We start from the raw sequence: 26,032 nt of genomic DNA on the forward strand, positions 1-26,032 counted from the left end.
TGTTTGCATCTGCCTTCCTTTAAATTGATCCAGGTTTTAATCTAATCAAATGCAGCAGTGGGTGAAAAAGTAAATGTCTACCTCTGAAAGTAATTGCCGTAATAGATGTAGAGGATTATTTCCCCATAACTAGTAGAATTGGAAAGAAACTTCATGGAAATCCCTTAGTCTGTTGGAAAAGCAGCACAGCTCTGAGCTGGGTCCTCCTTGATGCTTTTTGCTGTGCCCCAGACATTGCAGTTTGGTAAAGGAGCCCAAGGGAGCAGACAGTGGGGTAAATTCAGGAGACAGCCAAGCTACACCACTGTCCCTGGGGGTTTGAGACCTCCTAAAGGTGGCCCAACCCAAAAATGAGACATACCTGGCTACAACGCTTTCTTGGGTTAGAAACACTGTTTTGTACTTATAAATATACAGTTTATAGTCAGGAAGGCATCCAAGGGACAACACAGAGGTATTTTTGTACTTCTCAAAACTGACCTGCACTGTAAATGTTACTGTAAACAGTCACTCCTGTAGAAAAGTGTTTTGTTTCACCCTTAAAAAAGGCTGAAAAGTATTTGCTTCATGGTGTATTATACAGGTTAATATTTCATAAAGAAGAATAGCTGGCACAGGATTTGGCTCTACTTTTAGTATACCACAAAACCTGTCCATGCAAGAGGCCCGGTGGCTTGTGCTGGTTTTCTTATTTCAGGACTAATTCTGTTATTTATTTTTCTGAGGACTTGCTTTTTAAATTATGAAAAAATTCAGCTTGCAAATCTAAAAGAAAAATAAGTTTCCCCTGTAAGTTGCAGCTGGGTATGTAGGATGTAGATAACCTATTTAATCTGGAGGCCTGTGTTCCTCTTGCAAGATCTCACACTGAAGGTCACTACACATACACATTTGAAATTTAACAAAATACTGGTGTTACATGAGCTTATGACTGGAGTGCTGTCCCATGCCTGGTGCTGTGTTTGCTCCACCTTAGTAGTTTGGATTTGCCATCTTGTAAATGTGTGCAGGAAGCAAAATACCATCCCAGAGTGCTCTATAACCATCCTTGCATAAATGCTGAGCCATGACCAAATGCCGTCCTTTGTGCCCAGACCAGCTCCTGATCAGGTCCAAGAGCCTGCGGGGTTTGCCACTGCTGCTGAAGAGAACCTCAGCCCTGTTCATCAAGAGGTTCCACCACACCCGCCGGGACGTCCGCGGCTTCATCGCCCAGGTCATCCTCCCCGTGCTCTTTGTGATGGCTGCCATGGGCCTGGGGACACTGAGGACCAAGGAGACCGAGTACCCTGAGCTGCTGCTGTCCCCCTCCCTGTATGGCACAGCTGACCAGGCAGACTTCTTTGGGTGAGTGCTGCTCCTCGGAACCCCAACTCCCCTTGGTTCTGTGAAGGCTGACCTAGAACAGAGGCCAGACAGAGCTGAAGAATAAAGAAGGGATTTATTAAAAGGCCTCAATGGATCCACCTTGGGCAGCACAAGAGCCCAGCCAGGGCTACACCCCAGATGAACCCAAAATGGTCACAAAATGAAGACCGGTCATGGGGTCTCTCACTTTTATAAGTTCTGGTCCATTTGCATATTGGAGTTAATTGTCCAATTATAGCTTTAGCTTATGGAGTCCCATCCTGCTTGTTTTTCTCTCTTCATTCTGCCATTGTTTGTGCTCTTGGACCTGAGATTTGGATTGGTTGTCCTTGGTCCCCAGCTAGAGAAGGAATTGTTTTGTCTCCCTGCTCTGTGAAGAGAGCTTACTATCCCTTAATATGAAGCTCAGAAGTGCACACTAAAGCAGCACAGAATCTGAAAAGTATAAAAGCTAAAACCTGAGGCATCAGTTCATAACCCTTCAGGGTTATTTCTGAGCACAGCCAGTGTCCTACACATAGGACATATAGTTATGTTGTGCAGACAACACAGAAAAACCCTATTCCCAAGGGATCTCTGAGGAGATGGCTTGGCTTGGACCAGAAAGCTTCAGAAAAACAACCTCTCAGTTGGATTTAACTGTGAAATGTCTGAGGAATGTTCTTGGTGTTTCCCATTGGAGTCCTTCAGCCCTGTAGCAGTCACAGGGATTTTCTTAATGTGTACATATATGCTTTTCCCCCAGTGTGAAATGAGCTACTCATATCAGTTGACTCCAACATTGCAATTCTGGGATCAAATTCTATCTGTCTTGTGAGCATTTCCCTCCTCTCTGTTAGCACAGGATGTGCTTTCCTGGCCAGGCCATGCTGGTCCAAGGCACACAGGCAATTGGAAAAGCATGTGCTTTTCCAGGGTCGTTAGGATGCCACCACTGAATTATTTAATTCTCCTTAAAAATCCTGTTACCAAAACAACTGTAATTGGTGTCATTTGGTTTTCATGTTGCAAACCTTTTCTTTCTCCAGTAATTCTCAGCTCTAAGTCAGAAATACAAAATTTAGCTCTAAGGTCATGTGCTCTAGATGTTCTTCCCAGGATTCCTCATACCTTTCCACTTCAGTCCTGCTAGATGGGGGAATGAGCCAGAGCTGCATGTCTGAGTCCTCTCTTCCTAATGTTCCCTGCTTTTCCTTTTGGATCATTGCTGGAGAGCTGGGGCAGAACCAAGGACAATCTTCTTGAATGGTCAAAACCAAGTGGATGTCACGGATGAGAGACTGTGATTGAGACAGGGCTGCAAGCAGTGTCTGGAAATTGCAATAGATTTTTCTCCCTATAAAGAGAAACCTGATTGTCCAAAAGTATCTTGCTTGGATCTAGAGGCAGCAAATCTCTGGAGTAGCTGAGGTGATGAGGGCTCCTTTTAAACCTGTGTGACTGTCCTCACGTACTGCGTGTCCTTCAGCGCTGCCTCCACAAATACTCAATTATTCAGCATCTTAAATCCTGTTTCATTCAAACACAGTTTTCATCTGCACAGTGGCAGTAGAAATTCTTTGAACCTTCTCCTGTTTTCTGTTTTTCTTTGTTAATTCTTAGGAATTTTAATGAAACCACAGCTGCTTTAGTTTCTTCGATGCTGGCTTTCCCTGGGACGGATAACACGTGCATGAACGAAAGCAATTCGTAAGTAGTTCTTGGGGTTTTTTTCCACTTAAACTCCAAACCTGCAAGAGAATTGGCATGACACTATTAGCCATTAGACCTTAGTAACCATCTTTGATCATGGGCAGAATTCTCATGCATTGGACTCCTGCATTATTAGGAGTGATAAGGAAGCAGCTTTGGTGGTGGCAGGATGCCAGGATGAAAACAAGCAATTCTCCTCTCTGGGCAGAGGTCCTTGCCGCCCCAATAATTCCAATTATAACCTGAGCCCACACAGCAAGTCCTCAGCGCAGTGTTTGTTACCTCTATCTAGAAGCTGTGCCATGAGGCCTGATTTGTTTTGGGCTTTGCAGATAAATTCTCAGGATGGTAACGTCCTGGGAAGACTTGAATGCTCATGCAGGCAAATATTTACCCTGGGTGTTTGCAGTGACTGTCCAGGCAATACAGCCCATCACAGGAGTGCCCAGGGATTGCCACAACAATAGCCCTTATTTCTGGGCAGGTTTCAGATGCTTTTGGCCTCTGAGTGCCAATTCCTTGCACTGTCTACTGTAGGAATGAAGTGGTGCCTGGCTTCCATCTGATAGCTGAGCGAATCCAGGCACAGGGAGCAGCAGGGAGGGCTCTCTGCCAAGGGGCACAGGAAGCAGCAGGAGGCTGGGGATTCCCTGAACCACCCAGAGCTGACAAGAAGCTCTGCTTTTCTGCTGGAGCTGCCCAACTGCCAGCCTTGCTGTCATTAAACATGACAGCAATTAGCTTCGTTTGCACACCTGAGCCCAGAGAGCCTCAGAGGAAAATGTGTTCCTTTTCAGGCAGTGTTTAACAGAGGACATGCTTGGCCAGTGGATTACCAGTGGAAACCAGAGAACTAAGTATTCTGCCTGCAACTGCACAGATGGCATCCAGGTAGTTTGGATAAACCCAAAATTGAGGGACCTTGGGGGATAACTGGGGGCCTTGTTTGTTGGGAGTGGTTTTATGGGCTGGCATGATGCTAAGGGGGACTCAGCATTCCAAGTCCTCCTGTCTCTCTTTGGCCTTGTTGAATTTGCACACTGGATATCCAGTTTGGATAACCAGTTTGGGGACAGGAAAGGAAACAGCATCCTCAGAAGATTCACACCCTAACATCCCTGCCTTGCTCCCCATTGTGGGAAAAGGTTTAATGGTGTTTTTGACTGTTGTATGATTGTCCCTTTTGACAGAGGTTGAGCATGTGTTCAAGAGGAAGGTTTCATCTTATACAAGCACTACATAAAATCACAGCTACTTTTGCTGCTTGCTCTTCAGAATTTAAATTTATACAAAGTCTTGATCTCCTCCTTGTTCTAAATATTAATGATTAATAATACTAATTATTTGCATTACAGTGGTACCTACAGAGTGGTACCTACCTGGGATTTGCCTGCACATGGGGAAAAGGCAAATTCTGCCCCAAGGGTGTTACAGTTTTACAGTTCAGTTTGGGGTTGAGCTCTCCTCCCTCCAGTGCTGCTCACCTGTCCTCAGTGTTTTGCCATAGCAAATAAACTCATGGCACAATGTGATGCCTTTTAACATAAAGGATGTACTTAGCTGAATGTTTCTAGTAATTCTTCAAAATGCAGCTAATTTTGAGCAGTTTTCTGGACATACACTTAATTTCACATCATTAAAAGTATTGGCATAATTTCTCCAGCAAGTTGGGATAATGTTCAAAGCTGATTCTCACCTCTAGCAGGCACAGGCAGGTGTTCCTCAGCATGGAGGAAGCTATTTTGTGTATTCAGATGAACAGATGCACAATGGGGGAGTCCAGGGCTTTTGTTATGGATGAGTGGAAGGAAGAAGCCAACATGCTGTCTGAGAGGACACTTCAACCTCATGAAACACTGACTTTGGCCCTCAGCATGTTAAATTATATATTCAGGACTCATTCAAGGTTTCTCTGAATGCCAGGAAAACATTTCCAGTGACTGACAGTAAAGCAGAAATGTAGAGTGTAGCTGCTGAGAAATAGAAGATGAAAGTTTGAGGCCACCCCAGAGTTTTCTGCTCTGTGAGTTGTTTTGCCCTCTGCAGTTGTCTGTGCAGTCACTCTGCTAAGTAGGATCAGCCTTAATTCAAAAAAATCTTCCTACATAGCATGAAGCACATTTCAAGGTCCCACTGACGGCAGGAGAACTGAAGGGTAGATTCAAGCAGAGGTTGTTTTTAAGCACGTCCCTGGATGTGTTGGGGACTGTGTGCAGGGATGTGTGCTGTGTGTCTGTGCACCCTGGCTTGGGAAGGAGCAGCCTCTGCAGGAATGGGGCTCAGCAGCAGACTGCTGCCATGGCAAGCTCTCGATCTCATCCTAATGTGGTGGGTTTTAGTTAAAACACAAACACTAAAGTTTTTCTTCATTTGTCTCCCCTCAGACATGTCCCCAGACAAATTACACTCCCCCCCACAGAAGGACCTTCTCCACACGGACACTTTACAACCTGACAGGGCACAATGTGGAGACCTACATCCTGGCAACCACCAAAGACTTCCTGCAGAAACGGTACGGCACAACCCCCCCCTCCTCTCTGCTGAATGGCACTGGGAGCAAGGCAGGACATCCCACACCTGCCACATCCCCTCTGCCTGAAGAGGTGGCAGTGCAATAGGGGTTTAGAATCTGGTGAAAGGAGCTGAAGTGTCCTGCAATCATGGATAAAAGATAAAGGCTCGTGCAAGTGCTCTGCTTGATATAGCAGATCATAGCCTGGGGATAACGTGTCAATCACCTGGCATGTTGGGGCTGGATCTGCAGACAAGCCTTTGTCTGACTCAAATCTTTAAAAAGAGGAAAATCTGACACAGCCTGTCATGAAGTAAACCCTGGGGAGAGATTTTCCTCCAGATTTGACTCTCTGAAGAGTCTCTGTGTGTGCTTCTCTTGGAGGAGTGCCTCCATTCCAATGAGAGCAGAGTCTGAGCATTTCCTTGTGCTGTGGGGTGGGTCTGTGCTCTGCCAGGCAGCTGCACAGCAGGGCTTGGGGCAGAGGTCACCTGCCACTAAGGCTGGCAGGAAATGTGTCCATCTGCCACTGATAAACTGCTCATCTCCTGGGTCAGAAGCAGCATCTCACCTCAGAGTGGCAGGCACACAGCTCAGGAGTCCACTGGGCTCCAGGATCTTCCTCAAAGGGAGCCTTTCAGCAGTTTTGTGACAAGGTTGCAAGCTTCTGGTTTTTTTTCCCCCCCAAAGAAAGGCTCCCAGGGGAGAGGTGGCTTGGCCCCACGCTGGGATAAGCTCTCTGAATTCAGGCTGGAATTGCCTGGGGGCAGTGGCACATTGGCATGGCCCATCCAAGGGAATCAGAGCTTTGGGATGAGGGCAGCAATGCATTTCCCTCTGGTTTTCACTCAGGTATGGTGGCTGGAGCTTCGGGCTGCCTTTGACAGCAGATCTGCAGTTTGACATCAGGCCAGTGCCCCCCAACAGAACACTGACTAAGGTAACCAACCTCCACCTGCTCATCCTGGCATGGGAAGTGTGGGACTCAGGAAAAACTATGTCAAGTTCATGGATATTCCAAAAAAAAAAGCAAAACCCTCTGAAATCTGCAGCTTGGCATGACAAAGATGACTTGCAGTTCATTTTCTTTTCTCTCCCCATTCTTCTTTATTGGTCTCACTTCTCTTGCTAGCAGGAGGCAATTTTTCTGCTGTCATAATTTTAATATACAGAGGTGAAAAGATCAATTAGTAGCACCTTTATCTCATGAGGGGATGTATGTACCATAACAAGGACTGGCTGGTGCATTCTGATATGCCCATTTCTCTGTTCAACTCAGTGAAAATGTTGTAAAGCACCAGGGCTAAAATGTGAGGTAGTTTGCACAAGTGAAACAGGACAAACCAACACGTTGTCAGTAATAACTCCCAAATTGTTTCAATTTCTCAATTGTGTGCAGGTGTGGTACAATCCTGAGGGTTATCACAGCCTCCCAGCCTATCTCAACAGCTTGAACAACTTCATTCTTCGAGCCAACTTGCCAAAAAATGAGACTTCCAGATATGGTAAGTGTCCCTTTACATGAGAGATAACTTCTCCCCTTTGGAGGGATATCCTGGTTCTGCTGAAATCAATGACAGCACTTACCTTGACTTCAATGAGGCCTTTTCTTTATTCACTATTCTGCAATTCCTTCCAAAACAGAATTGAAAAGCATGAATAAATCACAAAGTTCATTTGTCTTAGTCAGAGGCTCAGGGGAGCTGGACAGGGAGGACCCCAGCTCCTACGTAAAACGCTTCATCCGAGAAAAGCCAGCGGTTGCTGATTGATTTATTGCCTCTCATGGGGCACTGCAAGGGCTGGCTCTTGATAGGTGCCCATTAGTTATGCAGAGAAAAGCTCCTCTAGGTCATCTCCAGGGGTGGGTTAGATTAGGAAATTTGAGTATGTCACCCTTCTGCTGAGAGCAGCCCAGGGTGTGTGGGCATCTGTGTGTCTGGCTTTGAGTGAGAGTGGGAAGGGCAAGATTAAATGAGAAACATAATTTTCAGCTGTGTTTTTCCTTTGACACCTGACATACACAGATCCAAGGAGTGCTGATGGCCCATTTGGGGTCCTCATAGCTTCTCCTCCATAACACACTGCAGCTACCCAAATTGCTGCTGGTAAACCAGGGCACCTTGCCTTTCCCTTTGCAGTTTAGCCCCTTTCAAAGTGCAATGTGGGCACAAACCTGTGTCTGCCTCCAGAGAGGACCAGGGTGCAGAGACAAGAGAGAGATTTATTTTGAGAAATCTTACACAGAGATGTCTGAGCTCTGCTCTGCCAAGAACAGCAATTGTGTGCAGAAACACAAAAACCCTCCTGACTGACTTTCTTGGACCAGCAGTGCCCTTCCAGCCATGTCCTGGCCAGGCCCTGCTCATCTCAGAGGGCTGCTGTCCCTGGTGACACAGGGACAGGTGGCAGTGTCTCTTGGCTCACAGGACATGTCTGAATTGAGCTCTGATGGAACCTGAAGCTTTGAGTGTGACACCCTGAATGCCAGCAGCAGCAGATGCTGATCACAAGTGGCCCCAGCGTGTGTTGCTTCCCAGCTCACTCCACTGCAATGAGACTCCCCTCCCAGCCAGCTCAGCTCACAGGGAGTGACACCAGAGCCTTGTCTTGGCCACCCCCTCAAACAGGGCCTGGCTGTCCCATCTGGGGTTTGCAGTGTGCCCTCAGCTCACACATCACACAGCTGCCCAGAGAGGAGACCCCAGCCAGGCGCTTCCAGCAGCAGGAACATCCCAGAGCAGCTGAATTATTAAGCAGTGAAGCTCCTTGCTCTGTCTCTCTATTCCCAACACATGCTGTAGCAGGAGCAAAGGCAGGAAGCTCTTGTGAACAGCCCAGAAAGTTTTCACAGGGAAATTTTTATACCAGCAAAATAGCAATTTTCAGGGGGAAAGAATAGCAGCAGTTTTTGTTCCATCTGTTCCGCTGCTTACGTGTTTTTGGAAATAAATGCTTGCTAGTAAATGACCAGACAGACAATTCTCTGCTTCCCACTAATCATCCAAGCCAGAGGAGGGGAGAAATAAAATGAGTGGATGAGGCTGGTTCCCCTGAGGTGGAGTAAATCCAGTCTGAAATACAACTGAAGGCACGTTCCGTGGGGTGCGCTCCTGGCAGCTCAATCGAGTTGTTGTTGTGACAAATAAATGATGGTTTAAGAACCATTGAAATGGCCAGATAAAAGTGTGTTGTCACTTCAGCAGTCAGAAAGAGGTGCCAGTCCTGCTTTAGAGGTTTGACTTAGGCTGGGTATATTTAAAAAGAAATACATAAAAAGCTTTTTACCCCGTCACTAAGCAAGTCATAATAGCTTTTGACTTCTGTATATTGTGCTTTCTCTTCTCTCAATCCCAGCTAACAAAAAAGGAGGAAGCATTGAAATGGAAATTTTGACTTCTAGCCTAAGCTCCAGTAAAGGAAAATGGCTTTATAGTGAAGTATTAACAGATTAGACAGACGGTATCTTTCTTTCTCTCTCTCCCTTTTGGAGAAGGGAAACATTTCCTGACTGTTTGTATGGCTTTATCAGCAGTCCAAGATTTTAATCCCATTTCTCTCACTGATGACAAGACTGAGGTTTGGTTGGGCTTTTTTTTTCTCTCCAAAATTAATTTCTGATTAAATCCTCCCTTCCAAATTCATTTGCTCAGTATGACATTTGGTCAGCTAAACCCTCAGGCTCCTCCCTTCTGGTCCCCCTGTCAGAGTGCCCATTCTTAGGGAAAATGACCCAGAATAATTCTTCATCACATCATTCTTAAGGTCTGCCATCTGGCTGTAAGGAGTTTAAATTCCACAGGTGGCATGGTACAGAAAATCTCTGGATTTAAGAGCAGCTGGAGGCCCCCCAGCACTCCCTGAGGCATTTTCTTAGGTGTCAAAATATGAACTGAGAACCTCATTTTTAGGCACATAAACATGGGAGCCCTTTCTCAGGCTCTGGAGTCTTCGAGGTTATCCTGGGGGTGCCAAGGCAGAGACCTGCACTGGAGGTTGGAACTGGCCCAGCAGAGCCCCTCTGTGTTCTTCCTTTTGCTTTTGTGGGCACAAATTGCCTCCAGGCATGGCAAAAGCACTGTGGTGAACAATACTGGTGTCTTTTGGGCTAGGTGTTCTCCTTGGAGAAAGAGTGCTTAAACCTCATCTGAAGACACCTGCACATAAAGCAGAGAAGTTCTCAGTTGCAGTTTGGGCCTGATAAAAATCCATTTTTAATGGATTTTTTTAAAAAACATCACAGGGGACTTATCAGTGTGATAATTAGATTTTTGCTAGTAACTTTGATCAAAATACTCATTTTTTTATTTGTTTTTTTTTTCCCGCTAGCTTTTTATGACAGAATAGTTCAGAATTAACTCACTGCCACACTGGGGGCAAAAGTGTCTGTAGCTTACCTGGTTTTCTGCTCTCATCTCCACAGATCCCATATGGAGAAAGACATCTATCACAGGCAGGTAGCAGTTGTGGAGGAGGGCAGCAGGGAAAGACTTGTTCCTGGTGATAAAAGATCAAATGGAACGAGGTGGGATCACCAGACAGCAGCTTTGAAACAGAACACATTATTCAGTTTGAAGGTGTCAGCGGTGAAGAATCTAAGCTGGAATACACAGCCCCACAGGCCTGTGCCTGATTTGAGGTGTGGGAAGGGAATGGTGCTGGCAGCCAGGCAGGTGTAGGAACAGGGTTTGAATTTCAGATCTGCTGTGCAGCCAAGTGAAGGCCTAGGAAAAAGGAGGATGCTCAAAATTCTGCCCAAGGTCATGCAGAGATGACAGAGCAGAAACAAACTTTTGATCTGCTTTTCTTCTCTTTTCTCTCAGTTTTCTATGTTATTTCTATGTCAATATCAGGAGCTGGTGAAGGAAGCTTTAATGTGGATACATTTTCAATTTCTTTTTTTTTTTTTTTCCCATAGGTATTTTCCTATCAGCTCACCCATATCCTGGAGGACAGAGTCAAGAACAAGTAATGTAAGAAGATTCATTTGGCTGATGCCTGAATTTTTTAGCTTTAAAAGGGGCAAACCAGCTTATTGCAAACCATAAACCAGCCTAAATTACTGGATATCTTTCTCTAAGTGATGAAACTGTTCTCACTTGTGTTCATTCCCCCTATACACAAATAGTGTCCTACTTGCCACCAGAGCTGGGGATCCCTGTGGGTTTTGTTTTTTTTTTTTTTTTTTGCAGGATCTTATGGACATCTGGAAGTCACAGTTACAGTTTTACACATTTGTGTGCTTGGGCATAATAATACTACTATTACCATTAATAATAGTGACATCATTTTCCTTTTGGCCCTTCCACTCCATGCTGGGGTCCAGCTCAGTCCTGTGAGTCCCTTTGGGAAATCAGTGCTTTGGACATCATTGCCATCAGCAAAGGGAGCAAAGAAGGAAAGAAATTCTCCTGTGTGAGGGTGGTGATGCCATCCCTGGAAGTGTCCAAGGCCAGGTTGGACAAGGCTTGGAGCACCCTGGGATAGTGGGAGGTGTCCCTGCCCATGTCAGGGTGTGGAATGGGATGGACTTTGAGATCCCTTCCAGCCCCAAACCATTCCCAGAACCTTATTGCTTCTGAGCTCTGACCAAGCCTCACAGTGAGGGAAATCTGCCACTTTCACTCACCAAATGCATCTTTCTCCCCTTTTTTCCCAGGCTCAACAGCTTACTGGACATCATAGTGTCCATGTCTGTTTTGGTTGGCTACTCCATCACCACAGCAAGCTTTGTGCTCTACATGGTCAAGGAGCACCAAACCAAAGCCAAGCAGCTGCAGCACATTTCAGGCATTGGGATGACAACCTACTGGGTGACCAACTTGGTTTATGATCTGGTAAATAATTCACATTCCTAAATGCACCAGGGGGAGCATTACACAGCACGGGGGGGGGGGAAATGTTCTTTATTTAAAGTTCTTCTTACTGCTACCAAGAGTGTTGTGTAGTAATTGTTCTCCAAGGCACTGGGGACGATCAAATGTGAATTGCAGCACTGGATTCTGCTAAGCAAAGGCATTCCTGCTCTCTGGAGTGTGTGTAAAACACCCAGCACATTTATACAGGAGCAGCACAGATCAGGCTGCAGCTTGATTTCCATCCCAGCACCCAGCTGCTGCTCTGACAGCTTGCAGGGCTGGATCTGCTGTCACCCAGGCTCCACAAATCTGAGGTGAGGCTTTGGGGCTCGAGGCTACAGCCAGTCTGGGAAGCCTGGCTGGGACAGCTGCAGGCATCCCACAGCTGACACAGCCCTGCTGGGCAAAAACCCATCTCTGGCTTGAATGCTGTCTGTAAGAGTCTGTGTTATAAAGTTTTTAAGCCAAGGAAAGCTACAAATGCAGCCGTGCAGGACCTGAGCAGTTCCTTTTCACAGTGCTGCATGGATGGACCTTGTTGAGCTCCCAGCACTGTGCTGCATTCCCTGGCATAGGTGTGCCCTTGTTCCTCCTGAAGTTAAGTTTCCTCCTGGTGCAGAGGGTTCATGGCACTGTTGGAAAGCATTGCTGGGCCAAGGAGAAAAATGTTTGTAGTGTCTGTAGGCTGAAGTGCTTTGTGTCTTCTGTGGTGCAGGGTGTCAGACCCTCACACAGGGAATGGGCAGTGCAGCCAAACTCAGCTCCTGAGCCTGGGCATTGCCAGCTGGGGTGCAGTGGTGACCAGCTCCCCCTGTCCCACAAATTTCTGCTGATGCAGATCTGCAAGTGCCTAAAATCCCAGTGATTCCATCACTTCCTGAAACCAGGAAATCTTCAAGGGCATTTGGGTGACCTGGCCCTCTTTGGTGCAGGGAGGACCAAGGGCTGGAATCCCATGGAAGTGCCTGCCTGGAGGGGCTGATGAGTGCAGGCAGCAGCACAAGGATCCCCTGCCCTGCAGGAGGAATGGAAGGGGTCCCAAGGCAGCAGCACAAGGATCCCCTGCCCTGCAGGAGGAATGGAAGGGGTCCCAAGGCAGCAGCACAAGGATCCCCTGCCCTGCAGGAGGAGTGGAAGGGGTCCCAAGGCAGCGTGGCCCCAGCCCGGCTCGGCAGTGCACAGCAGGGAGGGTGGAGCCAGTCTGTGCCTGCCTGCCTGCTCCGGGCCGTCGCTCCAGCACCGCATATTTGTAAATCAGCCTGTGGAAAAATCCCCGGAGTCCTTGCACAGTCGGTATTCAGCGGGCTGAAACTAATCCAGCGCTCTCGGCAACTTGATATTTCTCAGTGAATCCCTGCCAGTAAATTCTGCTAAATCCCAAAGCTGGGGAGGAGAGGGAGCTCTCCAGGAAGACGTTTGGTAGGTCTTTGGCTTGACTCAACACTATAAAGAGTAGATTTACAGGGCACAATGAAGTGGTCTGACTGCAAGGCTAACAGAAAACCCAAAGGGGTATTTTTCGTTCACAACCTTTTTTTAAAGTACTTTCTGCCCATGCTCCTCAGTGCTGAGGCTTTGCCTATTCAAAGAGGCTTTGTGGCAATTCATCTGCAATTCATCTGGGGAGAGTTGAGAGCCCACCTGTGTTTGGTTTCCCTAGAAAAATCATTCCCTTAGAAAAACCAAACCAAGCTGCATTTGTGGGACCAGATTCAGTCCTGGCATTGTTTCTTCTGTATGGATGTAGGAAGGTTTTCAGAAGTGTTGTCCTAGTAACACCTTTTTAATATCATTTTGCAGGTACTTTTTATGGTCCCTATTGGACTCTCAGTAGGAGTTATTTCAGCCTTCCAGATCCCAGCTTTCTGCAACAACAGTAACTTAGTGGCAGTATTTCTTCTGCTGTTGCTCTTTGGGTAAGTGTGGAGCTTAGTTGTTTAAATATCACTGCACAGGATAAGGAACTGGATCTTGCAGGCTGCTGCAGTCTGAGATGCAGGGAGGTGAAGCATTGTTGTCATGCCTGCTTTATTCAAAGCAATCACTACATGAGATATAGAAATATTCAAGGTCCCAGAAACAGCCCAAGTTATAAGCAAATGTTTGCTGACCTCTTGCAAAGTTCAAGAGCATTTTAATATCAGAGGGCAAAATAAACAGCAGTAGCACAATTCTGGAAAACTTAGGCAAACTCTCCTGGGCTTTGAATCCTCCAGGCCCAGTCTCTTTGTTTTCAGGTGGGGTTCCATGTTCAAAGTATGTATCATAAACCTTTTCTCCAAGTTCTAACAGACACAAAGGCATTTTTCCTTTCTTTAAGCTCTGTAATGTGGAAATGTAGTTACATGCCAAAACAGAACTGTTGTGTTCCAGCTCTGGGGGTGTTCAAAGCCAGGTTGGACAGGGCTTGGAGCAACCTGATCTAGTGGCAGGTGTCCCTGCTCATGGCAGGGGGTGGAACTGGATGGGCTCTAAGCTCCCTTCCAACTCAAACCATCCAACGATTCTGTGTTGTTTGATGTCTTCAGTGGTTTGTTTTCAAAGTAGCCTTTGAGTTACCATGGTTTTCTCTGCACTCTTGGTATTTATAGATATGCATCATTTTCCTGGATGTACCTGCTGGCTGGGCTTTTCAAGGAAACAGGGATGGCCTTCATTGTTTATGTCTGTGTCAACCTGTTCTTCGGCATCAACACCATTATCACTCACTCTGTTGTGTTCCTGCTCTCCCAGGAAAAGGCCACGGACCAGGTAGGAGCCCCACAAGTACTGACCCTGTGGTGACACTGCAGGAGGCTTCTTGTGGGCTTGGTGGCTTTGATCAGGTCCATAGCAGCTGCACACAGTCACAGGATTTCATGGAGTTCCCTACACACAGGACATGAGTCACATGGATCGTGCTTGCCTGTAAATCTGCACCCCCAGCAAAGAAGGAGGTGATGGTGACAGAGGGGAGGACGTGAAAAGAAAGGGAGAAAACTGAGGACTCTGTTTATAACCACCCTGGTGATGGAAGATGGAGGGCAGGAGGTGGTGGAGATGCTTGATAAGAAGTTGTTGATAGACACTTCAAACCATTGCTGAGTTCTTGCAGCACGAGCTGTGGGGAGTGACAGCTGAATGTCACTGCCCTGAGTCTGACATGTGCTGCAGTTAACCCAGCACTAGCTGTCTGTCATTTCAGACTGTAATTCAGTCATCTTCTCCCTGCAAGGATGAAAAACAACCCAGAGACAGTGATGATTCCCTAAAGTAAAGCCCTCTCTTAAACTGAGATTTTATCCCTGGGATAAAATGCACACCTTACACTTAGATTTCTTTTTTTATGGAGGGCAATTACAATAGCTGGGTTGGATTTTTTTCTCTCTGTCTGGACAGAGTTTGTTCAGCAGCCCCTTGGATTTTAGGGAGATGCAATTATGATCACTTTTCATCCCTCTGTGCCCCAGTGGCAGGGAGTCAGTTCCCTTCCATGCTAATTTAGTGCCTCTCCAGTTTGCTTTTGTGCACTAATCCTTTCTTCTGCTAGAAATGTACCAGAGTTCTTTACTGTGAGACTGCACTGGGCTGTTCTGCTGTGAATTAGCTGGAAAAGCCCTTCTATGTCTAGAAAAGCCAAATCTTCTGGTTTATGGAGGTGTTTGTCCAAGGAAAACAGACAGGGCAGTGCTCCAGGGGAGCAGGCTGTGCTGGACACATCAGGGGGGCACAGTGACAGGACTCAGCTCTGGCTCATGGGTGGGTTCTGGGTGCTGGAGCAGCAGCAGGGACCATCCTGGGAACTGGCTGCTGTTTACTATGGGTGATCACAACCTCAGAGCTGCTTGTTGACTTTTATGACCTTGTGCCTGTGAAACAAGCTGTCTGCAGAGCTCTTTGCTCTCAATTTATCTCTGCTGAGACACAGGCAAATCCCAATGTAATTGTTACACTTCAGTCCCACAGTAAAGCCTATGAATTTATTCCATGAATAAAAGCAGTGACTGACTGTGCTGCTCTTTGTTTTTTTTCCAGGGCTTGCGTGATCTTGCTGAAAATTTAAGGCATGTGTTCCTTCTGTTCCCACAATTCTGCTTTGGCTATGGCTTGATTGAACTCTCTCAGGATCAGGCACTGCTGGGCTTCTTAAGAGCCTATGGAGTGGACTACCCTGACAAAACCTTTGAGCTGGACAAGACCACATCCAAGCTGCTGGCCATGTTCATCCAGGGCACTGTGTTCTTTGCCATTCGACTCACAGTTCATGACAGGATGGTTCAGAGAGTCTGGAACAACGTCCTGGAGTAAGTAACATCTGCAGCCTCCCTGGAACCAGCCCCACCCACAGCTCCGTGGTTTCAGTCCGGGCTCCTGCACCATCACTGGCAATTATGCAGCCCATAAATTTCCAGGACAATTTGTGAATGTGGAGTGAGTTTTCTCTGGCAGAAGTCCTGGTAATTAGAATATTAACTAACAGAGGTGTATTTTACAGAGTCCCCTGGTGGTTGGTGTTGGCTGGCACTGCAGCCCTGGGCTCGGGGTTTGGTGGGTGGATGCTCAGCTGTTGGTGAGGGCAGTCATTCCACTGACAGCCTCCTCTGTTTGGCTCTCCCCATCTCCTCTGCCCTGGGTGCACACAGAGAGGAGTGAGAACATTCCTGTCACCTGCATTAGGAGCCTGTCCACAAGGCAGGACCTGCTCCAGCCCAGAATATCTGCTGAAAAAAGAGGGGAAAAAACAGGCAGGGAGAGAACACTGGCTGGAGCAAATACCAAGAGAGCATAGAAACTGTATATCTGAGTATTGTGTGCATGCCCTGGGATTTCACTGGGAGGCTCCCTGGGTTCTATCCCAGCTGCTGGCTGGTGCTGGAGGATAAGTTTCTCTCTGCCCAGGTTCCTGTTTGACAGAGTCCATGGCAAAGCCTCCCTTCTGCCTCCTGCGGCCGTGGAGGATGAGGATGTCCAAGCAGAGAGGAGCCGGGTGGAGTCTGGCAAAGCTGACTTCGACGTGGTGCAGCTCCAGAACCTCACCAAGATCTATCACCTCCCTCACAAACGCATCACAGCAGTGAAGAACATCAGCCTTGGGATCCCTGCTGGGGAGGTGAGCGAGGGGAGAAGGCTGTGGGCACCTTCCCGTGTCACTGCCATCTTCTGTAATGGTTTGTTCTGCTCTGCCCTCTTCCTTTCTTTGCCTCATTTATTGATTCTTGGGGTTACAGCAGTGACAAAAGGCTCCTGGTAGATTTGGGACATCAAGTGACAGTTTGAAGGCCCTAGAAGGAGGGAAAGTGGATGGGAATTGATGGAGTTCTATATTCAGAGCAAAATGTCTGCATGCTCTGTTTGTACAGTGCAGTCTTGGGGGGGGTCACTGGGGATCACCAGGTGGTAAATGAAGACAGCAGAACTTGTCCAGCTGAAATTATTCACCTGAACTGCATGGGAGATGGCGAGTCAGGCTTATCTGCTTGTGTTATCCCATCCCAGGGGAAGACAAATCACTTCAGCTGAACACACATTTTCATTAATCAGGACCTAAAATTAACTCCAAAGGAAAAAACCCACTTTGGTCATGTCAGTGCAGTTGCCTCCCTGAGAAGTGAAAAGATAGGAGCAGACAGAGCACCTCTGAGATCCAGAGGAAACTGGAGAGCAGATTTTACCTCAGGCTGTGCACCTGACTTGTGGGGAAGCTTGGAATTAATCCTTGGCACCTGGTTTATTTTAATTGCCTGGGTCCCACTGAGATGAAAGGACAGTATCCTCATATGGACACTGTGCTATTCTTTATGGCTGAGGATTTTTTATAAGCCAGGACTGGCATTGAGTGACTTCTAGCAAAATTCACCTTGATGCTGGTGGGATTCAGGGCACCATTCCCCACCTGTAAGCAGAAGCTGTGGCCCTGCACTGCAGACTGTGCACAGATCCTGTTCCTGTATGCACCAAGGTGGGGAAGAGCCATGGATTGCTGTGCATCCCCAGCACAGGAGGACTTTCACATCAGCTGGTCTGTTCTAATGATGGCCAAATAACAGTAATTATCAGCACAATGGAGATGGCTGATGCAACACACAATTGCCTATATCCAACCTTAGCAATAAAATGTGGATTTTACCACGACATACTGGAACTACAATACAGGAAGACAATTCTTCATCTTATTAAGGTAGTGCTTTGGTGATACTATGTGACAAAAACCTTGTGTTGATCAAGGTTTTAACCAGTGCCAGCCCAAACCTCACTCATCCCATTCCCAGGAGCAGCTTTGTCCCTGTCAAGGGGAAGCTTGGCACAGATGAGCTGATGGGGATTTGGCCTGAGCTCCTGCAGAAATGCACCTCACAGTAAAAGGATTGACTCTACTGAGTGGAATCCTTGATTCTTCACCATATTAAACAAGTGGTGCTAATATAAGCTGGAGTCTATTGCACCATAAACAACCTCCATTATAACACTGGGATGCTCTGAGTTCCTCTGGCAATTCATCTTGCTCAAGGGGCTGGAAAAAGAAGGGGCAAGGTGCACTGAGCACCCATCTCAGAGCAATATTTCTGCATTACAAATACAGCACGCTTACATTTTGACTTTTCTTTCCCAGTGCTTTGGCTTGCTTGGTGTGAATGGAGCTGGAAAGACAACAATCTTCAAGATGCTGACAGGGGATATTGGAGCATCCAGTGGAAGGCTGCGGGTCCAGGATCATTCTGGGTATGGAGGATATGATTCCTGGGGAAGCAAATCAACCTGAGAGCAGCTTTTTAAGGCTGGATGGCAAAGGAAAAGAAATATAAAAGTCTGAAATAAACCACTCAAACCAGAGCAAAAGTAAATAAGCCAGGGAATTCATCCTTTGAAGGTGGCATGGTTGCTTCCTAGAGGGTTGCATTTTGCTGCTCAGAGGTGTTTGTTCCACTTCAGCCCATTGCAAATGGGATCAGGCTCAAGATCCTCAGCAGTGTGATCCCACTTCTAAGCCAGACCTGGAGACCAGCAGGGCCCACCTCAAAGCTTTCTTTAACAGGGGTAGGCTTGGTGGCAGCTGTGCCACCTGAGGTGCTGCCAGTAACTGGAGAGCTACATACTGGACATGGAGCTTCTGCAGAACTGGGGCCCTGAAAGCTGGAGTTCTGCAGATCCACTGCATTTCCTTCAGGGGTGGGGACGGGGGGTAGGGAGTAGGAGAAAGGGGTTTTCTCCCTCCTGTTTGATTCCAGAGTGCACTGGCAGTTCAGTGTGTTTACAGTGATGTGCAACCTCCTTACACAGGTCCTTGAATGACATCAGTGAGGCCCACTGGTCACTCTTTGGCTACTGTCCTCAAGAAGATGCCTTGGATGACCTGCTGACCGTGGAAGAGCACATGTATTACTATGCTCGGCTGCACGGCATCCCGGAGGGGGACATCAAGGGAGTGAGTAACAAGGGGTTTGACTTGCAGCATTTTTGTCATTTGGAGCCTTTAAATCAGTCTTTCAGTAGATCCATGTGTGGTAATCCACGGCCTGGATGTGTTGTGGAAGCAGAACTCTTGCTCCCTAGGTTGTACTCCAGCTCCTCCACCGGCTGAACCTGATGGCCTACAAGGACAGAGTCACCTCTATGTGCAGCTATGGCACCAACAGGAAATTGTCAACTGCTCTGGCTCTCATTGGCAATCCATCCATTCTGCTGCTGGTGAGAAATGGGGTGGGGGAAGAGGAGCAGGTCCTTGGGCTGGCAGGAGAACTTGGACAGTCTCACAAAACCTCTTCAGGCACAGCTTAAGGGACACTCCCCACGTGCCCATGCTTGGCCTGACAACAGAAACCATTACAGGAGAGTTCAGGTTCCAGCAAACACTCATCATTTTTTTGAGGGCATAAGAGAGTGGCAAGTCTTTCAGTTTCTCTGGCAGCATCTTCCAGAAGTCAAAAATAGACCATATACTTGCCAATTAAACTCTCCTAGTTCCCAGCTCTGTCTTGTTTTTTATTTCTATCAACTTACCTCCACAGCCTTACAAGAAAAACAGCAGCCAAAGCTCCAAAACTGTAGGGGAGAGCAAAGGGGCCACTCTCCTCAGGATTAGAACGTGATTGCCTTTCTAGGTTTGGCTTCCTGTCGTGTCTTTCACTCTGAATTTCTAGTTCTTCCATGGGCTTACTCCACTGGTAAAAAGTACCTTTTTGTGCAGTTTTCCCACTTGCTGTGTACTGAATGTGTGCAGACCTCTGTGAGTAGGATTCCCAATATTAAGTTGGATACCCAGTGGACATAAATACCCCTTGTCCCAATTTCTATTGAGCCCAGCACTGCTGTCTTTACTTCTGACCACCTGCCAGTGCTCCTGCTGCTCTGTGAGATAAAAAAATCTCAGTAAAAATAGGAGGGGGGAATTCCCTCTGTACTAACTGCTGCCTGAGCCCAGGGTTGTTTACTTTTTGAGTGCAAATTTCCATCCAGTCCTGTCTTTCCCAATAGGATGAGCCAAGCTCTGGAATGGACCCGAATGCCAAACGCCACCTTTGGAAAATCATCAGTGAGGAAGTGCAGAACAAATGCTCAGTGATACTCACATCCCACAGGTAGGGCTGGGCTGCTCTGCCTCCCTTTTTGGGGTCATCAGAAGTGTGGAGAGACCCATCCCTCACTGGTCCTTGCACAGTTTCAGAGCACCAAGCTGTGACAGGTTTGGGGGGTTGTGGCTGAATGTGGTGTGCACAGACAGCCACTTTAGGGAAGATCACTGGTGTTCTCCAGTTACTTAACCATATTTTTATACCTTCCCAATGACTTACTAGAGTTTCTTGGTTGGCTTTGCAGCATGGAGGAATGTGAAGCCCTCTGTACCAGGCTGGCCATCATGGTGAACGGGAGTTTCCAGTGCATTGGCTCTTTGCAGCACATCAAGAGCAGGTCAGTAAAATGAACCTATTTCACTTTGACTGAACAGCCTCTGGAGTTACTGACCTACAGCTCTGAGTGCTCAGAACATGAGACCTGTGTTATCAAAACAATGACTTTTCCTTGTTCATGTCCCCTGTACACACCACTGAAATTCTGTGTTAACTAATGCACTTTCTATTCCCTCACAGCCTGTCTTCCCAGAATGTGTCCCCCAAAGTAATCTGTTCACTGCTGCAAATGAGAAATGTGTATTAGGGTTCAGTTATATTAGTTATAACAATAGTTCTGCTTCTTACTAAGTTTCACTCCAGGTTAACTACCCTGACCCCATTCAAGCTGCACCATGCCTGGATTAGATTTCCCCAAAGAGGCTGTGCAGCACTCTCAAAGGAGTTTCTTCATCTGTTTTTCTCTTTCCTACAGTGTAATTGTGATTTTCTTTTTCCCCTAGATTTGGAAGAGGATTCACTGTGAAGATGCACTTAAACAGCAGCACAGTTTGCACTGAGAAGCTGACAGAGTTCATGAAGTCACACTTCCCAAATACATGCCTGAAGGTAAGCAAGGCAAATGCTTTCAGGAGAGGCTTTCCAAATCCCTTCAAACTGACCAAGATGCTTGCAAGGTGGACATTTTGTGACATACTGTGCATGTAGATCTGAGCTCTCAGAGCCACACTTGTCACTGCTTTCAGCTACATTTTCCGAGGGCTGGAGCACTCCAGTTCCTGGTGGCTGAAGTAACATCAGCCAGACAGCTGCAGTGACCCTGTAAGGCAGCTGCTAGGTGACCCTCTGCCCTGGGAATGCCCTTCCCACTGAAATGGAATCCATCCCTGGAATGGATGGAAACCCCCTTTAGGTTCAGTGGGTATTGAGATGCTTCCAGTACTTCCAGTAACTGAGTAATTGTAAAACCAGAGTAACTGAGTCACAAATCCCATCCATTAGCTGTAACCCAATCTCTGCATGAATCAAAACTGCACACCTGGAGCTGGAAAATGCTATGGCCACCCTGGAGCCTCCAGCCTTGCAGTTTAGTTGTGCTCCCCCAGTCACAAAGCCCACAAGAACTCCCAGTGGGGAACCACTGGTCAGTACCAGACAATAACATTCAGAAGACACCACAGCCCCTGCCCCTTCATCCTCCCGTGGTCCAGCTGTTGGATGTGTTGGCTCCTGGCTTCCCCCCACCACTCCTGTCCCCACAGGATCAGCATTTCAAGATGGTGGAGTACCACGTCCCGGTCTCTGCAGGAGGGGTAGCGAATATATTTGATCTCCTGGAAGGCAGCAAAGCAGCCTTCAACATCAGGCACTTCTCTGTGAGTCAGACAACGTTGGAGGAGGTAAGGAATTAAAATGTGAGGCCATCCATTTAAAACTGCTAACAGGGGAGCAGAATGATGGTTACACATAATAGACTGCTGCACACAATAGACTACAGTTTGAAAGGGATTTCCATCTATATTCCTCCTGGGGGTACTTTATCAGCACTGCTGCCTCCAGGTACCTCTGCTGGTGCTAGGGAAACACACACAGAAGTGTGTGCCTGGAGCATAAAGGATCTGTTCTTCCCTCTGTCACTGCTGATTTCAGGAGCCTCGTGGGTGTGGGTGAAGGGCAGGACTATGAATCACCCCCAAGTCCAGGGCTAGGCCTTCCACTGGCACTGAAAATATGCTTAATTTCACTTTTTGGGTTGGAAGTTCATTTAGCATTACTCCAAACTTAGCTTTGGGTTCATTCTATTTTCCCTTGGAAGAGCATTCCGAATGGCAGCAAAATCTCGTAGGGAGCACATCAGCTGAAGGGATTGCTACAAGGACTATCCAGAAGAAATCACCCTTTTGAGCATCAGCACCTGGAATATTAGGTTTGTCCCAGACAGAGGAGCAGAGCTGCAGCACTGTAGTGCTATGGATTGTGACACAGCAGGCTGGGAGGGGATTTCCTCAGTGCTGCTCCAGTAAGGGGCAGTGGCTGGGAGAGAAACAGGCAGGCAAAGCTCAGGAAGCCCCAGCTCAAATTCTGTGGGAGGACAGCTTGGCTCTGTGAATATGCAAATGTGATTGCAGGGAGTGTTCTGGTAAGAGTCCTTTCTGTATTCATTAGCTGCTGTTGAAAGGAAGGCTGTTAGGTGTGATTTTATACACCTCTCTCTACACTCTGCAGTTGTGCATGCACAGATATCAATTGCGCAGAGACAGATGGGTTTATGAAGTAATCATGGGACTGTATTACAGTGTGATTGAAACGAGCCACTGCATGGGCATTGCCTCTCTGCCTCCTGGGGAGCCTGAGCTGCAGGACAATGAGGTTCCACGCAGGAATGTCTGCCTTTGGCTCCTGGGTGGCGGTTCCGCAGTACGGGAGTGCGCATCCATTTATTTACATGAGCCCATAGAAGCCCAACAATTTGCAATTCTCAAATTCAGCGTGAATCCATCCCCGAGCGAGCTCTCCAGGCTCACAGTCAAATGAACAGCTATGCCTTTTTTATATTCATTCGTGCCATAAATTATTTATGCTGTTCACATACTGAGTGTTTTCCTTTAAACTTCCAGGTTTTCATCAACTTTGCTAAAGATCAAGCAGATCCTGATGGCGCAGACGCAGGCCCTGATGTGACGCTGGACAGCTCTGACACAAGTAGCCAGGCTAGCACCATAAGCTCCATCTATTGAAGGGATCCACCCACACAGGATCATAGAAGCTGGGGAAAAGACCTGACAGCCCCTCCAACCCTGTTTTAAGTGATTTTAGGGTGATGGGGATAAGCAGTCCCATTTTCTTAAAGTACTTTGTTTTTTGATATGTGCTTAATTAATGACATTAGGAACATGGTAGGTGTTTGAGACTGGCACTTGGTTACAAATCAGATTGGTCTTTCCACAGGTTCTTTCCCCTCCCCCTACCTCCAATTCTTGTTTTATGATCACTGTAATGGCTGTGAGGATTTAAACAGCACCACCTGCTGCTCGTGGCTGTTTGCTTACAGCAGACTGCCGTGATGGAGCAGAGGAGCTGTGGGCAGTGCAGGGTGTCTGACCACAAAGCAGCCCCACGGCCACAGAGGAAAGCCCACGCTCCACTCCCTGCTCAGCAGCAGACTTCCTGGGTGACTGAGTGAAAGTGGCTCTGTTTTGACAGGCTCCCCCTGGGGAAACGGGGCTCATGGCCTTGGCCCTCCTCACAGCGGGGTTGTGAGGATGCAGGTGTTATGTACTGACAGTGGCAAAGGCCACTGATGGGGGCCATCTTTGGTAATGACACAGAGCTTATCTGGTTATGTCAGCACAAATATAACTATTTTATAAGTTAGTGCTTCCAGTGGTTTTGGTTTGTTCCTGTAGCTATTCCAGCTCTGTGTAACTCCTCGAGCGAGTCCTCTGGTCCCAGGCAGTTCCTGGCTCTTGGTACCCAGTGGAAGATGATTCCCCCACCAGCCCCTTTCTCCTTCTGGCTGGAGTTCAGGGCTGTTCTGGAACAGCCGAGGAGCGGTACAGGGCACGTTTGTTGGCTGAATGCTCTGACAGAAAGAAGCTCTTTGCTTCATAAGATTGTATTTCCCTGAGCACAGTAGAAGCAAGGTGCATCCCCCTTGCTCATAAACCCTCAATTTCCAGCAGCTTTTCCTCTCTGTGTCCTCTCCAGTGACCTTCCTCCTCGACCCCACGTGCTGGCTGCCCCCTGACTCTGGAGCTGTGTTTTCCCACATAACAAGGCATCATTAGCTCCTGCTTCAAAGACTCTGCCTGCTGGCTTTAAGGGAGTGCTCTGCCCACTTCTTAGAGCAGCCCCCAGCAGCTGAGTTCGGCACACCACCACACACATCCTGCTCTCTTCCCCCAGAATGATTAATAGATAGAATAGTTTAATATGATTCTTTATTATATATATCAGCATAAGGCCCCAAAGACTTGGGTTTGGGTCAGGGCATTGATGTACCTTCAAGCACAAAATGAACTTAAACTCTGAGCTCAATAAACTTGCTGTTGCTGGTAAAACAGATTGCAGATAAAGCCTTACCTTGTGAGACCTGGGGTGGCCCATACAACTCACCTGGGTTCACCCCCACAATTCTAGCCAGGTGGTTTCTTTTTTTTTTTTTTTTTTTTTTTGGGGGGGGGGGTTTGTTTTTTTTTTGTTTTTTTTGTTTTCTTCCCCCAAACTAATTTGAGTCAAAGGAACCTTTGATGAAAGCTGCAATGACACATCTTTGTTACCCTGACCATGAGTTTGACTAATTCAGCTCCTCTGTGATGCCAAACTTTGCTGTGATAATTGTGCAAGGAGTAGGTACTTTGTAAAATACCAAACACCCTTGATATTCAGTGGGATACTGAAGTTCAAGGTTTAGCTGCTGCAAGGAGGTCATGTCCTTTCCTTGGTCTTGTTATAGACTTCTTACTGATAGCAGGAGTTTTATTATGGATTGAAAGTATTATCAAGCTTTGAATTATGCCTCAACCTGCTGACTGTAATTAAAACTGGGATTCAGCTTCTTTCCAGAATGCAGTTTATAAGTGACTGAAAAAGCTGCCCAGACATCCATTGTAGCTTCTATTATTATGTCTTCAGCTCTGCAAAAGCTCTTTTTTCTCATTTTCATTGCACATCTTACACAGATCACAGTATAAAATTAAGCTTTTCTCTAATGGAGGGCTTGTGCTCCCTGCAAAGGACTCGGAGCATGAATGCCAATGATTTAAATGCAGCCTTGTAATACCAATCAGAGTATTATTTTATTATGTCGATGGCTTTGCAACTGCCAGTGAAAGATGGATCTTCAGACTCTGTCCAGATGTACTTTACATGTAATTGAGGGAGACTGATACAAAACTATTCTTTTGTCCCTTTAGAGCCTACTAATCAAACAGGGAAAAAAAAAAAAAAAAGGAAGTGATTCATTGGAATACTTCAGCAAGTTGCAATTTAATTGTGTAAAATAGAGTTTTGAGGAGAAAAAAAGCCAAAAGCATCCTTTGAATTCCCACCCAATTCTGGCATTAATAGAAACATCTGCTCCATGTGAAATGTGTCACGGCCGTGATCTACGCTCCCCGTTCTCACTGGCAGGTAAAAATAAACCATCTGCTCTTGCAATCAAGTCTGTGGGTATTGGTCCAAGCAAGCCAGAGTTTATATACTGGGGGAATTTAGCTGAGGCCCGTGGAGAAGCTGTTACATCCGTTTGGGGGCTGGAAGCAGCTGGCAGGGAGGTTGTATATAACGTCACCGGGGGCTGAATTACCATTCACGCCTCTTTACAAACATCCCCATTCCCTGCAGAGCCTCAGATCCATCCCTTTCAGAGGTAGGACACACTCCAAGCTCAATCCCGAGGCAAAACCCTTGGAAGCCAGCACTCTCCTGCCTCTGAACATCGGCTCCATGCCTCCCATCACCTCTTTGTCTCCCTGAGAAGGTTCCAGGGGTGGCCGGGAATGCGGAGCACTGACGGAGAAACCACTGATGAGAATCTGAAAGGTTTTGAGCAGCGTCTACAGGGCAGGGGAAGGATGGCTGTCATACTGGGTGTCCCCCACTGCCAGCCCTCTCTGAATCCCCTCAGAAATTTTGGCTTTACATGACTCTGCTTCCAAAATGAGCCACCAGGCTGCCTCCTTCCTCTGGCCTGAGCAGGGAGCTGAGATTGCAGCCCTCCAGCGCTGTGTACAGCGGCACATCACCTCTCCAGGAGCCAGAGATGAGTGCTGCAG

The 26,032-nt window shown here is 47.1% G+C and overlaps 1 protein-coding gene across 1 annotated transcript in view; it reads left to right on the top strand.

Annotated features, from left to right (window-relative positions):
* Positions 1-23,630, top strand: part of ABCA12 (ATP binding cassette subfamily A member 12) — a 77,891-nt gene extending 54,261 nt beyond the window's left edge. The window contains exons 35-54 of the mRNA XM_053982680.1: positions 1,095-1,347; positions 2,971-3,057; positions 3,858-3,951; positions 5,445-5,572; positions 6,425-6,512; positions 6,972-7,077; positions 10,491-10,545; positions 11,232-11,409; positions 13,231-13,346; positions 14,022-14,181; positions 15,445-15,713; positions 16,309-16,519; positions 18,020-18,129; positions 18,688-18,832; positions 18,961-19,095; positions 19,882-19,985; positions 20,224-20,316; positions 20,759-20,864; positions 21,518-21,655; positions 22,874-23,630. Of these exons, the coding sequence (XP_053838655.1) occupies positions 1,095-1,347; positions 2,971-3,057; positions 3,858-3,951; positions 5,445-5,572; positions 6,425-6,512; positions 6,972-7,077; positions 10,491-10,545; positions 11,232-11,409; positions 13,231-13,346; positions 14,022-14,181; positions 15,445-15,713; positions 16,309-16,519; positions 18,020-18,129; positions 18,688-18,832; positions 18,961-19,095; positions 19,882-19,985; positions 20,224-20,316; positions 20,759-20,864; positions 21,518-21,655; positions 22,874-22,993 (2,696 nt within the window). The 3' untranslated portion in view covers positions 22,994-23,630. The remainder of the gene's footprint in view (positions 1-1,094; positions 1,348-2,970; positions 3,058-3,857; positions 3,952-5,444; positions 5,573-6,424; positions 6,513-6,971; positions 7,078-10,490; positions 10,546-11,231; positions 11,410-13,230; positions 13,347-14,021; positions 14,182-15,444; positions 15,714-16,308; positions 16,520-18,019; positions 18,130-18,687; positions 18,833-18,960; positions 19,096-19,881; positions 19,986-20,223; positions 20,317-20,758; positions 20,865-21,517; positions 21,656-22,873) is intronic.
* The last annotated feature ends 2,402 nt before the right edge of the window (positions 23,631-26,032 follow it).

Source organism: Vidua macroura, chromosome 7 (genome assembly GCF_024509145.1).
Source record: "Vidua macroura isolate BioBank_ID:100142 chromosome 7, ASM2450914v1, whole genome shotgun sequence".
Classification (NCBI taxonomy): domain Eukaryota; kingdom Metazoa; phylum Chordata; class Aves; order Passeriformes; family Viduidae; genus Vidua; species Vidua macroura.